The sequence below is a fragment of the Chaetomium strumarium genome, assembly GCF_033439665.1.
Source record: "Chaetomium strumarium strain CBS 333.67 chromosome Unknown B0T15scaffold_2, whole genome shotgun sequence".
Taxonomy (NCBI): domain Eukaryota; kingdom Fungi; phylum Ascomycota; class Sordariomycetes; order Sordariales; family Chaetomiaceae; genus Chaetomium; species Chaetomium strumarium.
In genome coordinates, this window is record NW_026944430.1 from 4,182,887 (window position 1) to 4,201,795 (window position 18,909).

Here is an 18,909-nt window from a genome sequence, read left to right on the forward strand (position 1 = left end):
TCAGGACTCTTCAAACGTCTTCTGCTAGGAGTTCCACAACCAACCCGATAGAAGTCACTGGCGCACCGGCAGATGCGTCTGCTCCTCATGCCGATCCGAAAAAGACGCCTGACGGTCCTAGCACCATAGCGGAAGTTGCTAACACATCCGTGGATACGACTGCTCCTCCTCCTAGTCGACAGCAAACGTATGAGAGAGAAAAGACCAACGCGAGATTTGCTGGTGCGTCTCGTCCTGGTCCATGGTGGAGGTATAAGAGACGGAGGGCCAAGGCAAAAAAGATCCGCCCCATATCGCGATGGACGGACCGAACTCAAAGTGGCAAGCCGGCGCTTGATCCACTACTTAAGATGGCTCCGCGAGACCGACGTGGCCGAAGAATTGGCGGACGCGAAAGATGGATCCAGCCTTCGAGTCTCCACCGGATGAGAGAGCGGCTCAAAAGAAGGCATTTACAGCCAGGGCAGCCTGTCGAGGAGATCACCAAGAATATCCCCTTCGAGGTTAGGCAAGCGCATCGAGAATGGGATCATAAACTCCGGGTCCTTTGGTATCGGATGAAACATGGCCAGACTGGCGAGACCGAGCACTTCAAGGGAGAGGGTATGGAGGATTTGAAGCTCCTCCTGCAATGCAACAGCGTGGAGTCCATGAGAGCTGCTTGGTTCGGCGGGAAAAGATTGTGGCAGCGCAAGCGCGACTGGGAGAATATGATATTGTCTGCCATGCACTTCTACCCGGAAAGGACCCCAGAGCTCCTGCTTGCCACTATCGACCTGCACATCACACCAGCCGAGTTTGTGGTGGACACTATCTGCTACTTATTCGAGCGCGCTTCGCTGCTACCGGCTCGTGAACAGGAGGAGCGTCAGCTTGCGATTGCGCGGCTGCTCCTGGATATTCTCGGACCTTTCCCGCCAAGGTATTTCACATTCCCGCAGTGGCTTCTCGGTCGGGTGGCTTCAGTCAGCCCAGCCCCGTTGGTGAAAAGGCTACATTGGGTGCTTTTCTCCAAGTACCACCCTTTTGACTGGAATACACAGTTCAAATTCGCTAGCCGCCTCGCGCGTGATCCTAAGGGCAAGGGGGCAGCACTCAGGATCCTGGAGAAGATGATAGTGAAGAGCCGTCGAATGGGGTCCTCACGGCGCCGGCCGACAGGGAAGAAGGGGACAAGGTTCTTGAGGTTTATCACCCTTGGAGGCGGCCGCGTCTATCAATGGGTAAAGCTGGACGACCCGAACTTCCAACGTCGTTTCGCCGAATTGGCCACCGCTATCGTCTCAGTGCCTGAAGGGTGGAAGCACAGCGGTGAAGGGTCGCCGTTCACTCTGCAGTTACTGAATACCAGGTTCAAGCGTCTTATTGACATCGGCATCCCCCTGAATCACATAACACAGACCGCCATGCTTCAGGCCATCTGTTCGACCGGCGATCTGGACGCAGCCTGGAACTTGTACCATCACATGCTCGAGCAAGGAAACAAGCCGGACGTGCGTCCCTACCTTCTTCTCCTTAACGCCGCCAAGCGCGCGGGCAGCATCGAATCGATTATGCGAGTCATCTTGGACGCTCCAGCGGAAGTCCTGCAATCACGCTACATATGGAACGAAGTTCTCTCCGCCGTCCTTACAGTCGCCACCCAGGAATGCATTGAGAAAAAGGTCCCGCGACCGCGGACCGTACCCGCGTTCGACTTCATGCTCCAGATCTACAAGAAGTTTTTCAAGTTGGAACCCCTCGATAAACTGCTTCCGTCTCACCTGCTCACCCCTTTCGATACAACTTACCCATGGGACTGGAGGGCGAAACTGGCCGTAGTCATGGACAAACTACCGGCCCGTAGGAAAAGAAAGCTCGTCAACCCTGGTGCTGACACGTTGCGCATCATGCTCCACGGTTATGTCAAGGGTTTGTCCAATGCATCCTTGCTCGTCAACTTCTACGCGCATTTCCGCACACTGCTCAAGGATGGCGACCCTTACGTCCTTGAGCTTCTCCGCGACAGCACGCAACCCTATGACGTTATCATCAAGGCGGTCACGGACCACCCGGGCTTACTCAAAGTGGCGGCCGATATTCTCAACGACATGCTCCGGGACGCTGGGGCAGCCACCGCTTCCGGGAAAATGAGTGACCCATCGGAGGAGCACTCGCAGACCGTTCAAGGCCGACACGCTAAGGCCCGCCGAAGACGTCGGCGCAAGAACAGTCGTTCCCATCGCTCCACCGAAGGCCCCTTTGTCCATCCTCTACCCAGCGTCCACACGTGGAATGCCATCCTGGCCGGGTTCTTCAGGGAGAGGCGCGTGCGCCAGAGCTGGCGCATCTTCGAGCTGATGCGCCAGCACGGCGTCGAACCAAACAAGGTCACCTGGAACACGCTGATCGCGGGCTACACGGCCACGCGCGAGAACCAGCTCGCCGTAGAGACGCTCGTCCAGTTCGAGAAGCTCGGCTACAAGGCCGACGAGAGCACCCAGCGCCAGATGTCCATCCTGTCCAAGCATGGACCGACACGGCGACTGATGGAGGAGGCCGACAACCAGATCCAGATGAGCAGGCATAAGTGGAAAATATTTCGGACGCAGAAGCGTCTTGCCGAGATGCAGGCCCGCCGGGAGGAGCACCTGCGCAAGATCTATACGCTCGGAATGGGGAAGTTCCCGACGGCGGCGGCGGCGGCTGTGGCGGCGGCTAAGGCGGCAGACGAGGCCAACGCTGCGGGCAAGACTGAGACCCCGACCGAGACCGAGACCAAGACCGGGGAGAAGGAGGAGGAGCTGTCGCCGACTGCGGATTTCTTCAAGATGTACGACGAGCTTATCTTCCAAGCAGAACAGCAATGACGCGGGGAAACGAGGGTCTCGACTTTCGGGCGGTCCTGGGTGTAGGAATAGTTCAGGATTGTTGGCCGGCGCGGGTATGGTTATCGTGTATCATCCCGAACGCCGACAACAACGATCTTCAGACTGATTGGATATCGCCTGCGCAGTCTGAATAAAACCAAGGGGACAGCGGCCTTGTCCCAATGACAGCTACAAATATCGCTCAATGTACCATTTCTGTACTATTATCCTCCTGTACATCTTTGGCTTCGTCTCGAAGACCTCCATGGCCATCCCAAAATATACCCCTCGGTTTCGCCTGAGCCACCTGTTCACTGTATTATCGAATCAGCAACCTTCCTGTGCTCGCTAGATCAAAGCCCATCCCATCCACTTCAACAGCACGCATTCACGCGCCCACCGCAACAGGCCCCATTCATATCCACCCGCCGTGGTCTTCCCGACTCGGGGAAAGATCCGGAGCAAGGAAGGCGTCAATCTCGGATAACTTTTCCTCCGTCGTGAGGCGCCGTCCTTCAGGCCGCGCTGGGGCCGCTCTTGTCCGAATCGCGGCTGAACCGGAGATCTCGGCGCCTAAGCTCGTGCTTGTACCTGATCCGGTGCGGGTTGAGCGAGTCGTTGTGGAGCTCGTTGATGTCTTTGGCGTCCTCCTGCTGCTGCTGATACTGCTGTTGTCGGTGACGGCAATACTGTGGGTTGTTGAGATGGTGGCCGTGGAGGCCGAGGGATAGGCTCGGTGTTGCCCATATCTGTTGTAGTGGTAACCGCAGTGCTGGTTTTGGGTTGCGGGTGCATATGTTGAGGGGGGAGGTGGTGGAGGGATCGATGGAGGTGGTGAAGCCGGGCCCAGCGGGGATGACAGCGAGCGCCATGTCGGTGGCCGGATCCAGGGGCCGCTGCTGGGTTTGCGTGAGTGGTTGGCATTTGTCGGCGGGACAGGCAGCGGTCGTCTGTAGTCTGGCGGGGTGGGCAGCTCTGTGGGGACACGCCCATAGAAAAGGGGTTTGGTGGTGTCCAAACCACCTAGGTCCGATACGCTCAATCTCACGGACGAGGGCGACGGTTGGTCCCAGGCGGGGTAGTCCCAGTCAGGGTCGGAGAAAGGATCGATTGGAGGAGCTGGTGTGGCCGGGTGAAGCGGTTGTTGAGGGGCTGTTGGCACCGGGGGTGGAAGTCGGGTTGGCACTGGCGGAGGGAGCTGAGTTGGTCCCGGGACGGGATGATACGATAAAGGGAGAGTCGGCGCGGAGGTCGATAAGTCCAAGGTATGGCCGTCGTTTCTCCTCTCAGACGCGCACATGCAGTTTCTTTGCGCCGGCAGGAGCTTCTCCTGGTATATCTCGTCATCGTCAACCCATAGCTGCCTGCGCACATTGCTCCAAAAGCTCTCAATCTCTGTTGGGTGGCGTCTATCCCTTCTCGGAGCTGAGTTCGGCGTGCTGGATCCGCATAATCCTCGCCACGTGAGGAGCTGGCTCATCAAGTCGTCTAGCTGCTCGACAGGCGACGGTATCCTGTCCCTCGCCGTTGAGATGGAATCCTTCGTCTCCCGCTCTATTTGGGCGTTTTTGCTCGCCTCATCTTCCTTCTGCTGCGTCGCCGGTCTTCTGACGAATTCCTTCCTGCTCCTAACCCGCTGAATCTTGGTAATTCCACCGTTCTGCTGAGTATCATCGAGACATCGTGCCAGTGGCCTGTTATTGAAGTACGATTTGTGCTTGAGCAGTGTCAACGAGTACTCCTCAATCTGGTATCCAATTTGCGCAAGGGGGCCACTTGAGGGCGTCGTCTCTCTCGGATGATCCAGTCGGTCGTGCTCGGGCTGCAGCTGCGGTTGCTCTGACCGAGTGGCTGTTTTGTCGTCGCCGTCGTTTCCGTGGGGACCACTTTCGTCTGTTGCTTTTTCATCGCTACGACTGACCCGGTCGCTTGTGTTGGATGCCAGTTTCGGCCCGCAGAGTGTTGGTTTGTCTCCAGTGCCTGTCGATTCTTCGAACAGTCTCACCATGACTCGTACTGACCGATCTGATACCTTGCGTCCAGATGAGGGCATTTTTCTTCCGAGATTGGATGAGAAGCCTTCTGGGAGTGCGCGCCTTTCGATCTTCCTGTCGAGGATGCGGTCTGACGGTGGCGTCAAGGCACTTCGCTGGCCGCCTCTTGAATTCGTGCTACTGGTATCCATGGCAGGCATCTCGGTTCGCCAATTATCGTGCGAATGTCTCGACTCGGAGTGAATGAACGTCGCTTGTGAAGGAAGGAGCAGGTGTACATACTAGATCGTTCTTGCAGTTCGTGCAGAACGGAGGCTGCCAATCTTAGAGAAAGAGCGATGGAATGGCCGCTTCTTCCCACCCTCTGAACTCAAGGGACCGAAACTTAGGACAGAATACCACTCCTCACGAAACCGAAGTTTCAATCTCCCCACTGCTCTGAGTTCCCACTGTAGATTCCTACATTTGGCTTCAGACGGGTACTCTGAGATTGAAACACCATGAATTCGATCCGCAATTGCCATCCACATGTTTCCCCCCTTTCTGCAACGGAGCAACTTGATTGACACGACAGTCTAAACTCCATGAGATACTCGACCCAGCCCAGGCCGCCTGGCCGTCTTTCCATATTGCAGCAACACATGGATGCCATCTACACCCTTCACTCGACAGACATGCACTGGTAGAGGGCCCATCACGATGGGGATTGTTTCAAGAGGGAGATATCAACTGGATCGAGGTGAAGCATATCAACCCCTATGTTTTGTTTACAAATATATCCCATAGGCAACTCTTGGTATCAGGGACCCAGAGCCAGGTCCGGTCTATAGGTACGCATCATCCCTGGCCATGGGTATATCATCCGGTCAGTGTTGATCTGTGGTTCACCTGGACATTATAGGTAATGCTCAGCAGCCATGGTCTCCTAAACACTGCATCGAGTTGCATGTTCCAAAGCCAGCAGTCAGCTCAGGCATACCCCGTCTGCTAGCTACTGCGTAAGGTACAGTACCTTACATTATTCGCCATCTGCACCTCCAATCCTCGATTTACAATTACCTCTTTCGGAACCGGAGCCAATGTTATTCAACGCAACACAAACTCAGGACGCCCACTCGCTTGCATCATACGGGATCTTTTGCAGCACACCCGCGTAACACGTCAATCGATCCTATGATGTACCACGCTTGCTCCGAGTCTCGTCGATCTAATCCAACGGAACCCCTCCTACGCAACCCCTCAGGAGGCTGTCCCGGCTGTTCATGGATTCATCACTGGAGATCGAGGCTGGTGAGAGGCAACCATCGCGGCGCATGCATACGAGAAACAGGGTACGAGAACCGACATAAGTGAGAGGTGGGAAAAGATCCGCTCGGGTCTCGAGCCAAGAGTCAAGATCCTTCGGCTTCCACGGCAGCTTGACAGCCATGCGGCGTGAAAGCCGCCAAGTCTTCCAACACACAGTCAGAACGAAGCAGCTGAACTGTGTGCCGTTTACGCGAGGTGACACAACCAGGGCAGCGAATGGCGGCAATCCTAGGGTAGCAGGAGACGTTTGGCCCCCTCCTCCATCATGGAAACCAGACCCATGAACAACATGTTACCCTACCCAAGGTACATTGTCAGCAATATCGTCCGGCAGAAAGCCCCTGTCGCCTCGTCGCGAAACGCTAGTCTTGCTGTCGTCGACTCCTCGGTTGTGGGCGGCGATGATAAGCCAGGGGCTGAAGGACGCTCAACCACAACATTCCTCCCGCGTTTCCTGATCGGGTCACCGCAGTCCCGTTACTCCCTCGTTCCGCAGCTCCGCCACAGGCCGCAGCGCCCACGGCATGTCTTGATGCTTTCCGCCATTATGGCTTCAGGCTGTCTTGCCTGTACCTATTGGTAGGCTGAGTCCGGATGCCCTGATTCCAACAATACTGACTGAGACACCGCACACCTGCGGATGACCGGCGAGGAGCCTGGGTTCTTCACCGGTCTGATTATCGCGGCACACCGTTTACAGAGAGGAATCTTTGAAGAACGGATATCTTCTGGAAAGATCAAGGGTTCCGTTTGGACCTCTCTTAACTAGAAGCGATGGGGGGCTTTCGGTGTTGCGCAGCATCCAGGCACGCCAACCCGCCTGCAGCACCGGACAGATGTCCAGTTTGCACTCCTCCACCACTCACAAAGTTAGATCAACCATATAGAGTCTCTTGTGGGGGTTACAATGTTGACTGTGTACGCAGTAAGTTTGATTCTGCTTTCCCTGAGAAGCCGAGCGGATCAGCCGCATACCTACCCTACCGAGCTGAAGGGTCATGGAGGAGGGTAGCATTGAATTTGCGACTCGGTTTCGCTATTCCATTAGCTATTGTGTTCGCGCAATAATCCGGTTCTGGTGACCTGGCCTAGCTATTAGGTATTGATCGGTCTGGGAAAAGGACTACTAGAGGAACCTCCCATGATCTATCGAAACTTCCGGGCACGCATCGCACAGGCCTGACTACCGAAAAGATACTACATACATAGCGTACCCCGTTACCGACATACTCGATTTGGGCACCGGGAAAATCTACGAGGAGCCCAAATCTTGGATGACCATGAAATTTCCACTCGGTACCGTGGTCAAGTTTGTATTTTGTGCCCCATGTAGCACACTGTGTAACACACTCGGTGTAACCAGCTGTGTGACTTTGTTCCATCACGGAACTTATCCGCAGGTATGTAAGGCAGGTAGGTAGTCACTCTGTCATGCTGTGCACTAACACACCGGCACACCGCATCTTTTCCCAACGAGGCAGAGATTTTGACAAGTCTGATAACATGCAGATTTGAAAAGTGGTCTAGATTCTTCTGACTTACACGTGTAGAAGCATGATGTGTGAGGTAGCACCCTGCTGGCGCTGGTTGCCTTGTTGGGGGGGGGGGTTTCTATAGTAGTGATTGGCAAGGCGAATACTGCGTCTCGCGCGACCGATGTGTTGTCACGGGGGCGAAAAGCAGCAGTCTTGAGAGGTCGGGATGATTGGGACGGTGTCATTTCATTCCCAAGAGAAGGCCGCCTTTTTCTATGGATGAAGTAGAGATGTTCTATCAGGTCATTACGATCCAAAGCCGGCCGTTGCATTCCAATCAACTTCCCACCATCTCCTCCGTGGTAGTTGTAAGTTCTTGAGTAAGTAGTGGTCATACAAGACTCCAAGGAAAAAGAAAGAAAAGAAGAGCCAACGTATCAAGAAAAGAAACTGAAAGGTATCACTGTCATGAATCGTAGAGAAGCCCAGAACCCCGTACCTCCGTTCACGGAAACCAGCCCAGCAGTCAGGCAGTTATTGTCGTTTTGCCAGGCGAAACCAAAGAAAGAAAATCACCGAAAAGTCGTCTCAATCATCCTCCTCTCCCTCCGCATCTTCCTCCTCCTCTTCGCCATCGTCATCCCCAATGCTCTGCGAAACCTCAATCGTCTCTCGGACCTCCTCATGCCCATCTTCTGCCATCATCACCTCCGCACCAGCACCAGTCGCAAAAGCAGGCACACTCCCGCCCGGCCCCTTTTTCCACAGGACATTCAGCACCCACTCCGTTTTCCCTTCTTCTTCCTCCTCCCTTTCCCCATCCTCCTCCCCACCAGCAGCCACCGGGCCCCTCCTCCTCGAAATGATGCCCACCTCCCTCCGACAAGCCCACTCGACGAGCGTGGGATCGCCCTCCCCGCCAAAGACCACTTTCGCCTCCGTCCCCTGCGCCGCCCGCTCCATGTGCTTGGCGACGTGCTCCATGCGCTGGTCCCACGCGTGCTCGCCGCGGAACGCCTGGTCCTGCCTCTCGCGCCTCTCGCACCCGCGCACGGGGCAGCGCATCAACGTCGGCTGTGGGCAGCGCTCGTGCCGGAACTCCTTCTGCAGTCTCTGCAGGCGGGCCTGCCACTCCCGGAGGCGGGCGGCTTGTTCCGGGTCCGGTTTTGAACTAGTAGTACTAGTACTAGTAGAAGAAGCTGGCAGTTTGCGTTTGCCTGTCGTAGCGGTGGTGATAGCGCTGGTGGGCAGGTGGTCGCGGATGGAAGGTTCGGCGTGCATGCGGCGGTAGTGCTGGGTGAAGAGGTCTTTGCGGTTGAAGAGGTTGTTGCTGTGGTGGTAGTGAGTGGAGGGGGATGGTTTGTTGCTCTGTGCGTTTGCGCAGTCGCCCTCCATGCACTTCCAGTAGTATAGGAGCAGGTGTTGGGTGCCGACGTGGCGCTTCCATTCATTCTTGTTGGGGAACGTCTTGGTGCAGCCGGCGAAGTCGAAGACGCAGTTAAAGGGATGGCGTTGGTGGCTCTTTTTAACGTGGGCGTCCAGTTCGGACTGGGAGCGGAAGGTGGACTGGCTACACTCGGGGCAGGCCAGGGTCGTCTTGCTGAGGTGGGAAGACAGCGACGGAAGGGCCCGGGAGGCGGGAGGGGCCACGTTGCCGGCCCTGCCTCTTGGGGTACGGCGAGACGGGGGCGCGGAGGCGGGGGCATCCGTTTTGGCCGCCCGCCGTTTCAGCGCCCGAGTGGCCGGTTTCCGTTTCTTATGTGGTTGATAATCGGCATCGGCATCGGCATCGGCATCGGCATCGGCATCGGCATCGGCATCGTCGTTGTTCTGCCGCTTGAGCGGGACTTGACGTCCGTTGTCAGAATCGGTGCTCCCGTCGTCCCTCGGTGGAAGAGGGTACTGAGTAAATGCGTTGTTGATCTGGTCCTCGGCCACCGGCAGTATTTGCTCGGGGCTGGCCATCCGTTCGGGGAGGAAGTTAGGAGCGGCCGTGGTGTGAGCGGACTCGGAGTCGCTGTGGCTGGCGTGGCTGTCGAGACTGGCCCCCAAGCGGGAGAAGTCGAAGTCCTTGTGGCCGCTGTCGCTCTCACTGTAGTCGGACTGCAGGTTGGGGTTCACGTCGAACGGGTTAACGTAGCCGGACGGGCCCATGCCGGTAAATTGAACGGCGTAGTACGGATCCAGGGGCATCGGTGCCTGGAAGGGTGACAGCAACACCGTGTCAGAGGGCGTCCTCGGAAGGTTGTCGGGGTATGACTCGGTGTCTGCGTGAGGACTGAGCGCGCTGCCTATCGGCGGCAGCTCAGCACCCGGGACCGGGCTCGGGAAGCGGGCTTGTAACGGTAGCGCCATCAGGGAAATGCCTGTGCTGGAAGGAATCTGTGTGCGGTTGGATGTCTGCCCGGTACGGTGGGGGTTGGAGAATGCCGCTTTTGCGTGCGTTTTGACGGCAAACTGTTCAAGCGCGTGCCGGGCAGGAACTTCCCAGGGGTTGGTGTAAGCAAATGCTGAGGGGTTGTGAAGGTTCGGGTCCACGTCCACGAAGGTCATGTTGGCGTCACTCGGGCCCTCCTCTAAACCACTGTAGGTCTGGCTGACGTAGCTAACTTCCTCATAGAAACCAGCACTCCCAACGATGAAAGGGTCTGCCATGCTGGTGACGATGTCTATTCGGCCCGCTCCTCACGGCGAACTGCCCGTCTGTGCCTTCTGATAGCTTCAAGGCTCACTGAAGCGGCCTGTAAGTTTCTCCGGTCGGCCAAGGTCACGCCGCTGGGTCTGTGGAAAATGGAATTGATAGACCAAACACCTTGGGATGGCAGAGCGTGGGAAAGGCGAAGCAAGGCTGTGGCGGTGGCCGACTATATAAGCCGTCTGAACATTCAAGGCGTCGTGTCCAGGGGCTTACACCGTGCTTTCGACTCGACCGAAGACAAGCAGGCCTGCCACATGGTGGTGCATGCGGGAAGGCACAGTCTGGGGAAGGTAACAAAGTTGGGCATTTGACAAGTGATATACACACCATGGAGAATGAAATACAGACGAGATGCACATACATGTTGTACGCCGCGTACGGTATGTACGTCTCCTGGCGGGAGAGCTGACAGGTTTGCCGTGGATCCCTCTGCCGTCCGCTAGCTTGGGAGGGAGGGGTCTACCGTCTCACTCCGTTGTAAAGCAGAGCCTCAAAGTACAAGCCGGTACTTATCTCTCCTGCAAGCTAGCGTATGGCATCGGGTTACTTTCTGGTATGTTTTGCCAAGCATGACTTGGCCTCGAGCTGAGCGCCCAAGTTGACTGCGCCGCTTGAGTGCGACTCCGGCCGGGGACTGGAAGCCAACAAACGCTCGGAGCCCAAGATGAATACCGCAGTGCCCTGACACCTCCCATTTCCTGATCTGTCATGGGGGGTACCCTTGTTCCCATTCGCGAAGGCGGCGCGCACATTGCCAGCATCCAGTGGTCCGCGGCCCATAGACCGTGGTACGCCATAGTGTGTTGGGATGCCGCACAGTGTTTGACCAACGGGTCGCAGAAATCGAAACAGGCGGTGGATGATGAGATGTGAGTGATGGATGACTGCGGCTCTTGCTTGGTAACCCGGAAGGACGACTGAACAGCGGTGGAACACCAACAGGCCACCCTCACCCCCTCTCCTTGGGGGGCCGAAGAGTTGACCGTGTCGAATCCTGGTCGCTTTGGCCGGCGCAACACACCGCGAGTGCCCTCTGTAAAATGATCTATCAGGGAGCGTTAGAGGGGTGTACAACGATGTGCGGCTCATCGACACCGGCCTGGGTTGCTATGCCGTGCATTTGCGTTGCTTTCCGATCACATCCCGGCAGCCACAGACTCTGGGGTGACGAGTCCTCTCCACAGTTAGTGGCGGTTTCGCCGCTTCAAAGAAGCAATAACAGAGATAATCATGGATGCCACCGTTGGGTGTGCCAGTGAGTGTTGTCAACACACAACGGTAACAAGGCGTAAGAAGGTTCACCTGTCTTGGCGTTATTGGCTAAATACAGGCAAGTTCATCGAGAGTGGATACGAAATAACAATTATGCCCCACGTTCAACCCCACCACACTGTGATTTGCAGGGGATTCTGCAAGCAGGACCCACCACCTTTTGAGGCCCACAGCCAGGAACCCGCTCTCGGCGGCCGGAATGCACCAAGCTGTTGAGAGTTGAGGCATCAATATCGGCATCATCGACTCGACTCTCCATGTCTCTCCGTCCCGACACTACGCAGTCGATTGCTGGGTATCTATCTGCAACCGCACCCTGTCGCATGCTGTGTGCCTTGATAGGCTCACCGGCAAGGCATTCCGCGCTGCATTGGATCGATTCTTCCGTCGCCCTGCCAATGTATCTAACATGACGGATCGGTAGCACATGCGTCGATTCGGCCAACCTGGAACTCATGTCGGCAGCCGCGGCCAGGTGGGGTCTTTTTGCCCGGCCATAGAGAGTCGAACAAAGAAAGTCAGGAACAAAATGCGTGCTGAGGACCAACGGCAACACCTCCGACAGATCTAATTGGATGCTCGATCACGAGCTCATCACAGGCATTTCTGAGTGCCAGTTCCTCCCCTCCGTGCGAGGTGACCATGCGGATCACCGCCCGAAGCAGACGCACCCCTCCCCTTGAGGACGACAAGAAAAGAAGACGAAATGAGATTTCTGAGTCTCCTGTAGAAGCCCATCTCCCTCAAGTCTTGTGACTTCAGCCAGTCTGGCGGAAATGATTCGTGAGAACCCGCATTCTCAGCCCCTCGGCCACGCTTCTGGCTCCAACTGTGCCGCCTCCTCCACTTGGGAGCTGCATGCTGTGCCGCTCCCATTTCTTTCTTACGGCGCAAGGGACAAGGGGCGGTTGGTCAGTAGCGTTCTCAATGTCCTCAGATGCACCCGTGAACAGATGTGGCTTCGTGGCTATTCTGGGCATCGGACGACGGCAGATTACCGTACGGGAAGCTTGTCCGCTCCCAGATCCACGGCATTACACGGGAAGGAATGTAGTTCTCGGCAGGTATCCATGCCGTTCTGGCCAGCGTTCGCCGGATGTTCAGGCACGGTGACAGGAACCGAAAAAGCCACCAGCGCTTGAACTTCCGCCCGGAAAACCTAACTAAGCTTTGTGTCACCAGACGGGCGGCAAGGGACGCGACACACACGTTCGGCTCTCTGGTCATCTTTATCGGTCAAGTTCCCCTGCATTACTGGAACCAAGTTCTAGGCGCGTAAAATTCCCTGGCCAGCCCAACAATCCGGGTCCCGGTCATCGAGGCACTGTGGTGCTGCAACTCACGGTCTCTCCGATTTGGCACCCCGTGGCCCTTGCCCATCGTGACATCGGATGCTGATCAACTCCCCAGAGACTCAACAATAACAACTGGGCATTAATTTCTTCAGTGTCTACTAACTCCGTCCTTTGTCCGACCCTCATGAAGCTAAGAGCTTTATGCAGCCCCCACAAGCAAAAGAACTTTGCATTGCAGAAGTCGAAACATGCCAGTATGAAGCCCCGGGGTTCGTTCACCTTGGTCTAGCCCTTGGCCACCTCTCACCCGGTCACGCCTGGTCTCCCGTGCCATGGCATGAGGTGGTGATGAGGCCGGGCAAGGTGGCCCACGCTAACGCATTCCCATCCCAACCAAGTTAAGGTTGTTGGTGTAACACGGCGTCGCTTTTTGGGGCACATCTACATAGCAAAGCAGGACTGGAAAATCCTCGCCTCACCCGATGATGGCTTTGGTTCGGAAAATTCGCGCCTTTATTACCAAGACAAACCATATCCAAGTTCCCGTTCATTACTCCGTACCTACCGGCATCTACTAGGTACCTTACTGTCTGAGTGAGACAGACAGGACTTCCTGACATCCGGAACAATAGTCGGCCGCCACTCGGTTAATCAACCCGTCAAACTCAGCCCAATGCCTCGCCCTCCCCAAACCCCCCGCGTCGTCCTCAACACAAAAAAAAAAAGAATGACAGAAAAGTCCGAGTCATGGCGGAATAACGGGTATTCTTGTTCCCCGTTCGCTAATACCAACGGCGGGCCCGACTACCTAGTCCTAGCCTGCCATGAAACGAGGACATACCTACCCTCACCGGGCAGTATGTACAGTAGATAATGAATGTCTCAGCCATCAGAGACAATGGATGTCTCGCCCGAAAACCGTCTGTCCTGGAAAGTTTGCCGCCCCACATGGCAGACAGACAGACCGGTTACTAGTAATTCCATGGCCCGTCTCAACGGTATTCAAAAGGTGGTTGTAGTATAAAGCTGGGAAAAGACGAGATAGATAGATGGTGTTCCCCTGTTCCCCAACTCCGGACGTTCCGGGTTCTGAGAGGTGTGGGAGGTGTGTGACTGTGAGTGAACCTTGGACGATGGATGGGGAATGGGAATGCGTGGAACAGTTCAGGTCTGGAAGTCAACAAGCTGTGGGTGACGAGTCCATCCATACCATTGAGGTACATAGGGTAGGGTAAAGATACAGCACCCACCCCAACGTTAGCGCTCATGCAGGGGTTATTACATCTTGGAAGGTAGTGTCATGTAGGTTGTCGGATATTGCCGTCCATGGGAGCTGAAGGTTGACCGGCTTACACCTTTCCTGGCCGACCCTTGGCGATCGAAAATACATTTACTGGGTATAGTATCTGGATGCGAGAGGTAGTACTTGTTGGGAGAACGGGATGTTGATCGTATGTATGAACCATCTCTGTAGTCTGTAGGTTTGTAGGTAAATCACTGGTACCTAGATTTCAGACTCAGTTCGCTGGTGCGGTCGATTTTGACCCTCGGTCGAGCCACACATACTGTTGGTGCCTGATGGTATGTAGTACAATACATGTGCATGCAAAGTATCACAGTAATCTGGTACTCGCCGTGCTTCCGACGGACTCATACCGAGGGTCCTATCGACGACAGATGGACCTTCCTCCGCATCTTTGAAGACGAGTCAAACATGGCATCATGAGAGTCTCCAAGCAATGACACGGATGGACGTAGGTACTAGTACGGATGGATGTGCTGTACTAGTACATCATATATGTACATACAAAACATAGATACACGATGAGGACCCTTGGTAGACAAGAGGCCGAAAATGAGCACACAACACCAAATTGAAATGCCATTCCTCATGCAGCAGAGCCTGGTTCTCCAACCGCAGTATACCAGTATTCTAAAAAAAAAAAAAAAAAAAAAAAAACCAAATTCCCAAGGGTATCATATCATTATCCTGTCGTCAAGTTAAAGCAGTCATTATCAAGTCGTCCCAACACCAGCCCCAACCGCCGCGGATCCTTGATCCGGAAGAGCAATCTGCCTCTCGGTGGTGCTCTCGTTCTCGAACGAATCGCAGGCGTCACAGTGCGCGTGGTTGCAGGACTCGTTCATGCACTGGCTGTTCACGGCCGCCGTCCAGTAGTATCCGCAGGCACACTGCGTCGTAGCGGATGGAGTTAGTTAGCAACTTGATTCGAATGAGGGAGGGTATCCCGTTGGTTATTGGTTGTGAGGAGGGAACAAACATACGCAAATCCAGAAGACATCTCCCCTCTTTCCACTGCTGCTGCTCCGGAGCCGCTTAGACTTCTTCGAGGGCCCCGCGCTCGCATCATCGTCCGAGGCAGTATTGTGCCGCTTGCGAGGATTGGTCGTCGAGCCGCCGCCACCACCACCACCGCCACCACCAGCATCCCCCCACCTTTCCGTTTCCGGTCCGCCGGGCGAGCAGGCCGGGGAATCGAGCGGGTCGATGTCGACGTACTTCCAGTCCTTGATGTCGGCCTTGGGCATGCCCCGGCCGTTGAAGTGGTCGTCGATGTGATCGAAGCGCTCGCTGTGGGCCGGCCCGCCCTTGCCGGACGGCTCGATCGTCGTCTGGCAGAAGCCGCACCAGAAGCGCGACTCGAAGTTGCGCCCCATGCGACAGTCGGCTAGTTTCCTATCGAGCAGCGCCTGGTCGCGGATGCCGTGGTCCCGTTCCAGGTGGGCCTTGAGCGACTCGGCGCGGTGGCAGACCTTGCCGCATTCCTGCTCTTGCTGTTCGCCCCCGGCAGGGTCTGTCACCTGCTCGGCACAGCGCCAGATCTCCAGCTGGAAGTGCTGGCTGTTTTCGTGCCGCTTCCAGTCGTTCTTGCTGCCGAATTTCTTGTCGCAATTTGCGAAGGTGCACGCATAGGGCTTTTCGTGCCGCTTCTGGTGTTTTCTAGACAACCCGATCGTTAGTTGTGTGTCCGCGTAGCTGGGCGGGGGTTGGCATGCCATACTTAAGCTCGCAGGGCCGATTAAAACCTTTGTTGCATTCTTGGCAGTAAATTCTACGGCCACTGCCTTTCTGAGTTGCAGCACTGGCCGGCAGCTTTCTGTCCTGGGATTCCGGCTCCTCTGGCGTGGAGTACCCAAACTTCTTCAGGATCTTGCCGAGCGTGCCTCTCTGGCGCAGCGACTCAAGATAGGTGCTAACCTCGGCCTCATCGTCGAGATTGATTGGCCGAGATATCTCGGAGCCAAGCTGCATCTCGCCGGGGGACGCCTTAGTCTGGACTTCGTCCGCACCACAGTACTGAGCACCGGTGTCACGGAGAAGGTTAGCTTGCGCATCTAACAGCGTGCTCCCTGGAAGTGCATCATCCTCCGAGTCCATGTCATGTAAGCCGTCCGGGGAGTCGGGATCTCGCACGGGTTCATCCACATCCATCGCATCCGGTACACCAGACGCAGCCTCCTCCCGTTCCGGCTGGGCATATTCCCGGACGACATCACGAGCTTCGCCCGTCTCCAACTGTGAAGTATGTCTAGGTTGTCCCGGGGTGTTCAGCGTGCTGAACGGCTCCACTTCCATGCGCGACCGGCCCAGGAAGTCCGGGGGGACATATGCCAGCTGGTTGACTCCAGTTGGTGACAGTGTAGCCGGAATGCTTGCGCCTCGGGAAGAGGCATGCGGTATGCCCAACTCGGAGGGCACCCGGCCCGTATCATGGTAGCTGAGAGCGCTCCCTGGAGGATTGTGGCTCCCGTGCTGCTGCGCATCGACCCGTAGCGCGGCAACTCCGCGTTCCTCCATGTGAGGATGGCCCGGAAAATGCACTCCGTGGTGCGTCTGGCCATATGCCGGGCTTTTCTTCATGAGGTTTGCAGGTTTGACGTGATCTTTATCAGACGTCCCGAGCCACGGAAAATGCGCGTCCATATCTGGGCTCGCTACCGCTCCAATTTCCGGAGCAGTGTCCTCAGCCGTTCCGAGGGTAGCAATGTCTGGCGTGTCGGTAATCCTGCAGTGGTGAGGATATAAGGGTTAGTCCGCGGGGGGGGGAGGAGGTTGAGGCTTGGGATCAGTTGACTTACAGGAACGTATACTGAGCCAAGTCGACATTTGTTAAGCCGTGCTTCCTCCTGAGGTGCTGTATAAAATTGTCTTGCCGGGGCCAGTCCTTAGGTTTGTCTCGGCAAGAGCCCACATTACAGCGATAGACGGTCTCGTCTCCTCGACGAAGCTTATGGACACATCGCTTATGACGTTCCAGGTCGTTGTTGGTACTGAAACCCTCGGTCGCCTTGCTGCAGCCGTCAATGTCGCATTTGAAAGGTTTATTGTGCCGGGCCAGGTGTTTCCTTGCCATCTTTTGTCTCAGCTAGCTGGTGCGGGAATAGGAGGAAGCGGGGCTGTAGCTTACCTGAGTTCCGAGTTCGTCCTGAGCACTGCACCGCAATCAGGGCATTTCAAGCTCTGATTGCTGGCACGCCCCAAAGAGGACTTCTGGCCCCGTCCCTGGTGCTTCCGGGAGCTCTCCTGTGGCGAAGCAGTCTCTTGGGCCAACTCCTGGAATTGAGCTATTAGGCTCTGCGTCTCGGCGTTCTGGTCCACCTCGCCCCCGTAGACTGACGGATTTCCGACGCTTTGCCTGGCCATGCTCCCGTACCCAGAGTCGGACAGGATCCCTCCAATGCTCTGACTGACGGTATCCGCCTCGGAGGGAGGCGGGGCACTCCGAGCGTTGCCGAAGTTTGAGAACATCTGGCTCGAAGATATGCCGGCCGGTTGTCTTCGTGCTGGCTCGCCAAAGACCGAGTCCGCGTTCATCCTTAACGGGTTCCACGGAGCGCCACGGTCGTCCATGAACTGAGTCATCATCGGCTGCAATCCCTGATTCTGCATGAACCCCTGGTGGCTGTAGCCCCCAGGGAAGGTTCGCGCAGCAGTCATAACATCCCCGTTGCCAGAACCGTGAGTCGGCTGCGACGGATACTGGCCAAAGGGCGGCATGCCTGCTTCTGCCGGCCTTCCGAGGCCGGGCATGGAGAGCGCATCCGGGGATGCTGGCGGGAGATCCAAGTTGAGGGACTGAGAAGATTCGCGACATCAGACTACCGGTTGACCAAAGGGTATGGAAGCTGGGTTGCATCATACCGGTAACCCGCCTGGCTGGGAATACTGAAAATGCTGCGCCATGATGCGTGCAGTCCCAAACAGCCAGGGGAGACTCGTTGTCGAGTCGGGAACAGCGTCTAAGACGCCATTAGCGAGGTTGTCCTTGTCTCAATGCTGGAGGCATTTAAAGAAAAGAGTAGCTGGGAACTTGATAATTGGGCAGTGTGCACTGCAGCCCAAGCGGCTGGGCTGAGCAAACAAAGATGAGGAGGGAGGGAGGCAGGGCATGCAGTGGATGACGGAAGCCGTACTTTACTGGACGACGGATAATCACAGACAGAAGCACGGGAGGAATAACGGTCAATGTATGATGCGCGGAATCGCCGGAATCGACGGCGACGGCGGATGGAAGGGCCGGTGATGCGGTTACAGGAGCTGTCGTTGATCAACTCGGAGCGACTAGAGCCTTGCGGCGGTCCGAGAGAACAGTCGGGGCGGAGTGGAGGCGATCGCGACAGGAGATACTGATAAATTGATGAGCTTCACCTTCTGCGCTTTACCGTACAAGATGTGCGCTCAAGGAAACGAGCTCAAGACATCGGATTGCTCGAGATCTGTAGACGGCGAACGGAACAGAGAAAATGAATGGATGGCTGCCCGCGCTCTCAACAATACTAGTAAGCTGAGCGGGACATGAGTTGGGCAGCCTCCGAGTCGCTTCTGCCTACCTAAGCGAAACCAACTATACGGTAGGAACTCGTCAAATTGGCAAATGCTACATGGGACGGCAAGGTATCTTAGAGGTTCTGATAGGCCAGCCACGCCGGCCTAGTCGCACGGGAAGTGGAAGGACTGGAATTTGGCAGATGGTACGGTGCTACCCCACTTATTAG

At 56.1% G+C, this 18,909-nt stretch overlaps 5 protein-coding genes across 5 annotated transcripts; 1 reads left to right on the forward strand and 4 right to left on the reverse strand.

Annotated features, from left to right (window-relative positions):
• Positions 1-557: 557 nt before the first annotated feature.
• B0T15DRAFT_491585 (uncharacterized protein) lies at positions 558-2,849 on the forward strand (the record flags this gene model as incomplete). The annotated part of the gene is made up of 1 exon (XM_062866795.1): positions 558-2,849. One exon carries the CDS (start codon positions 558-560, stop codon positions 2,847-2,849), a length of 2,292 nt encoding a protein of 763 aa, XP_062724832.1.
• Positions 2,850-3,056: 207 nt separating this feature from the next.
• B0T15DRAFT_127868 (uncharacterized protein) lies at positions 3,057-5,180 on the reverse strand. The gene is made up of 2 exons (XM_062861714.1): positions 5,126-5,180; positions 3,057-5,071 (listed from the first exon to the last, which is right to left on the reverse strand). Exon 2 carries the CDS (start codon positions 5,041-5,043, stop codon positions 3,265-3,267), a length of 1,779 nt encoding a protein of 592 aa, XP_062724833.1. The 5' UTR covers positions 5,044-5,071; positions 5,126-5,180; the 3' UTR covers positions 3,057-3,264.
• A 2,937-nt stretch (positions 5,181-8,117) lies between these two features.
• On the reverse strand, positions 8,118-10,738 carry B0T15DRAFT_127902 (uncharacterized protein). The gene is made up of 2 exons (XM_062861715.1): positions 10,686-10,738; positions 8,118-10,357 (listed from the first exon to the last, which is right to left on the reverse strand). The coding sequence occupies exon 2, from the start codon at positions 10,279-10,281 to the stop codon at positions 8,215-8,217; it is 2,067 nt and encodes a 688-aa protein (XP_062724834.1). The 5' UTR covers positions 10,282-10,357; positions 10,686-10,738; the 3' UTR covers positions 8,118-8,214.
• A 4,169-nt stretch (positions 10,739-14,907) lies between these two features.
• B0T15DRAFT_392374 (uncharacterized protein) lies at positions 14,908-17,267 on the reverse strand (the record flags this gene model as incomplete). The annotated part of the gene is made up of 4 exons (XM_062864630.1): positions 14,908-15,084; positions 15,178-15,853; positions 15,915-16,919; positions 16,993-17,267. 4 exons carry the CDS (start codon positions 17,265-17,267, stop codon positions 14,908-14,910), a joined length of 2,133 nt encoding a protein of 710 aa, XP_062724835.1.
• On the reverse strand, positions 17,078-18,431 carry B0T15DRAFT_127963 (uncharacterized protein). The gene is made up of 3 exons (XM_062861716.1): positions 18,328-18,431; positions 18,056-18,153; positions 17,078-17,989 (listed from the first exon to the last, which is right to left on the reverse strand). The coding sequence occupies exons 2-3, from the start codon at positions 18,095-18,097 to the stop codon at positions 17,318-17,320; spliced, it is 714 nt and encodes a 237-aa protein (XP_062724836.1). The 5' UTR covers positions 18,098-18,153; positions 18,328-18,431; the 3' UTR covers positions 17,078-17,317.
• Between the last annotated feature and the right edge of the window lie 478 nt (positions 18,432-18,909).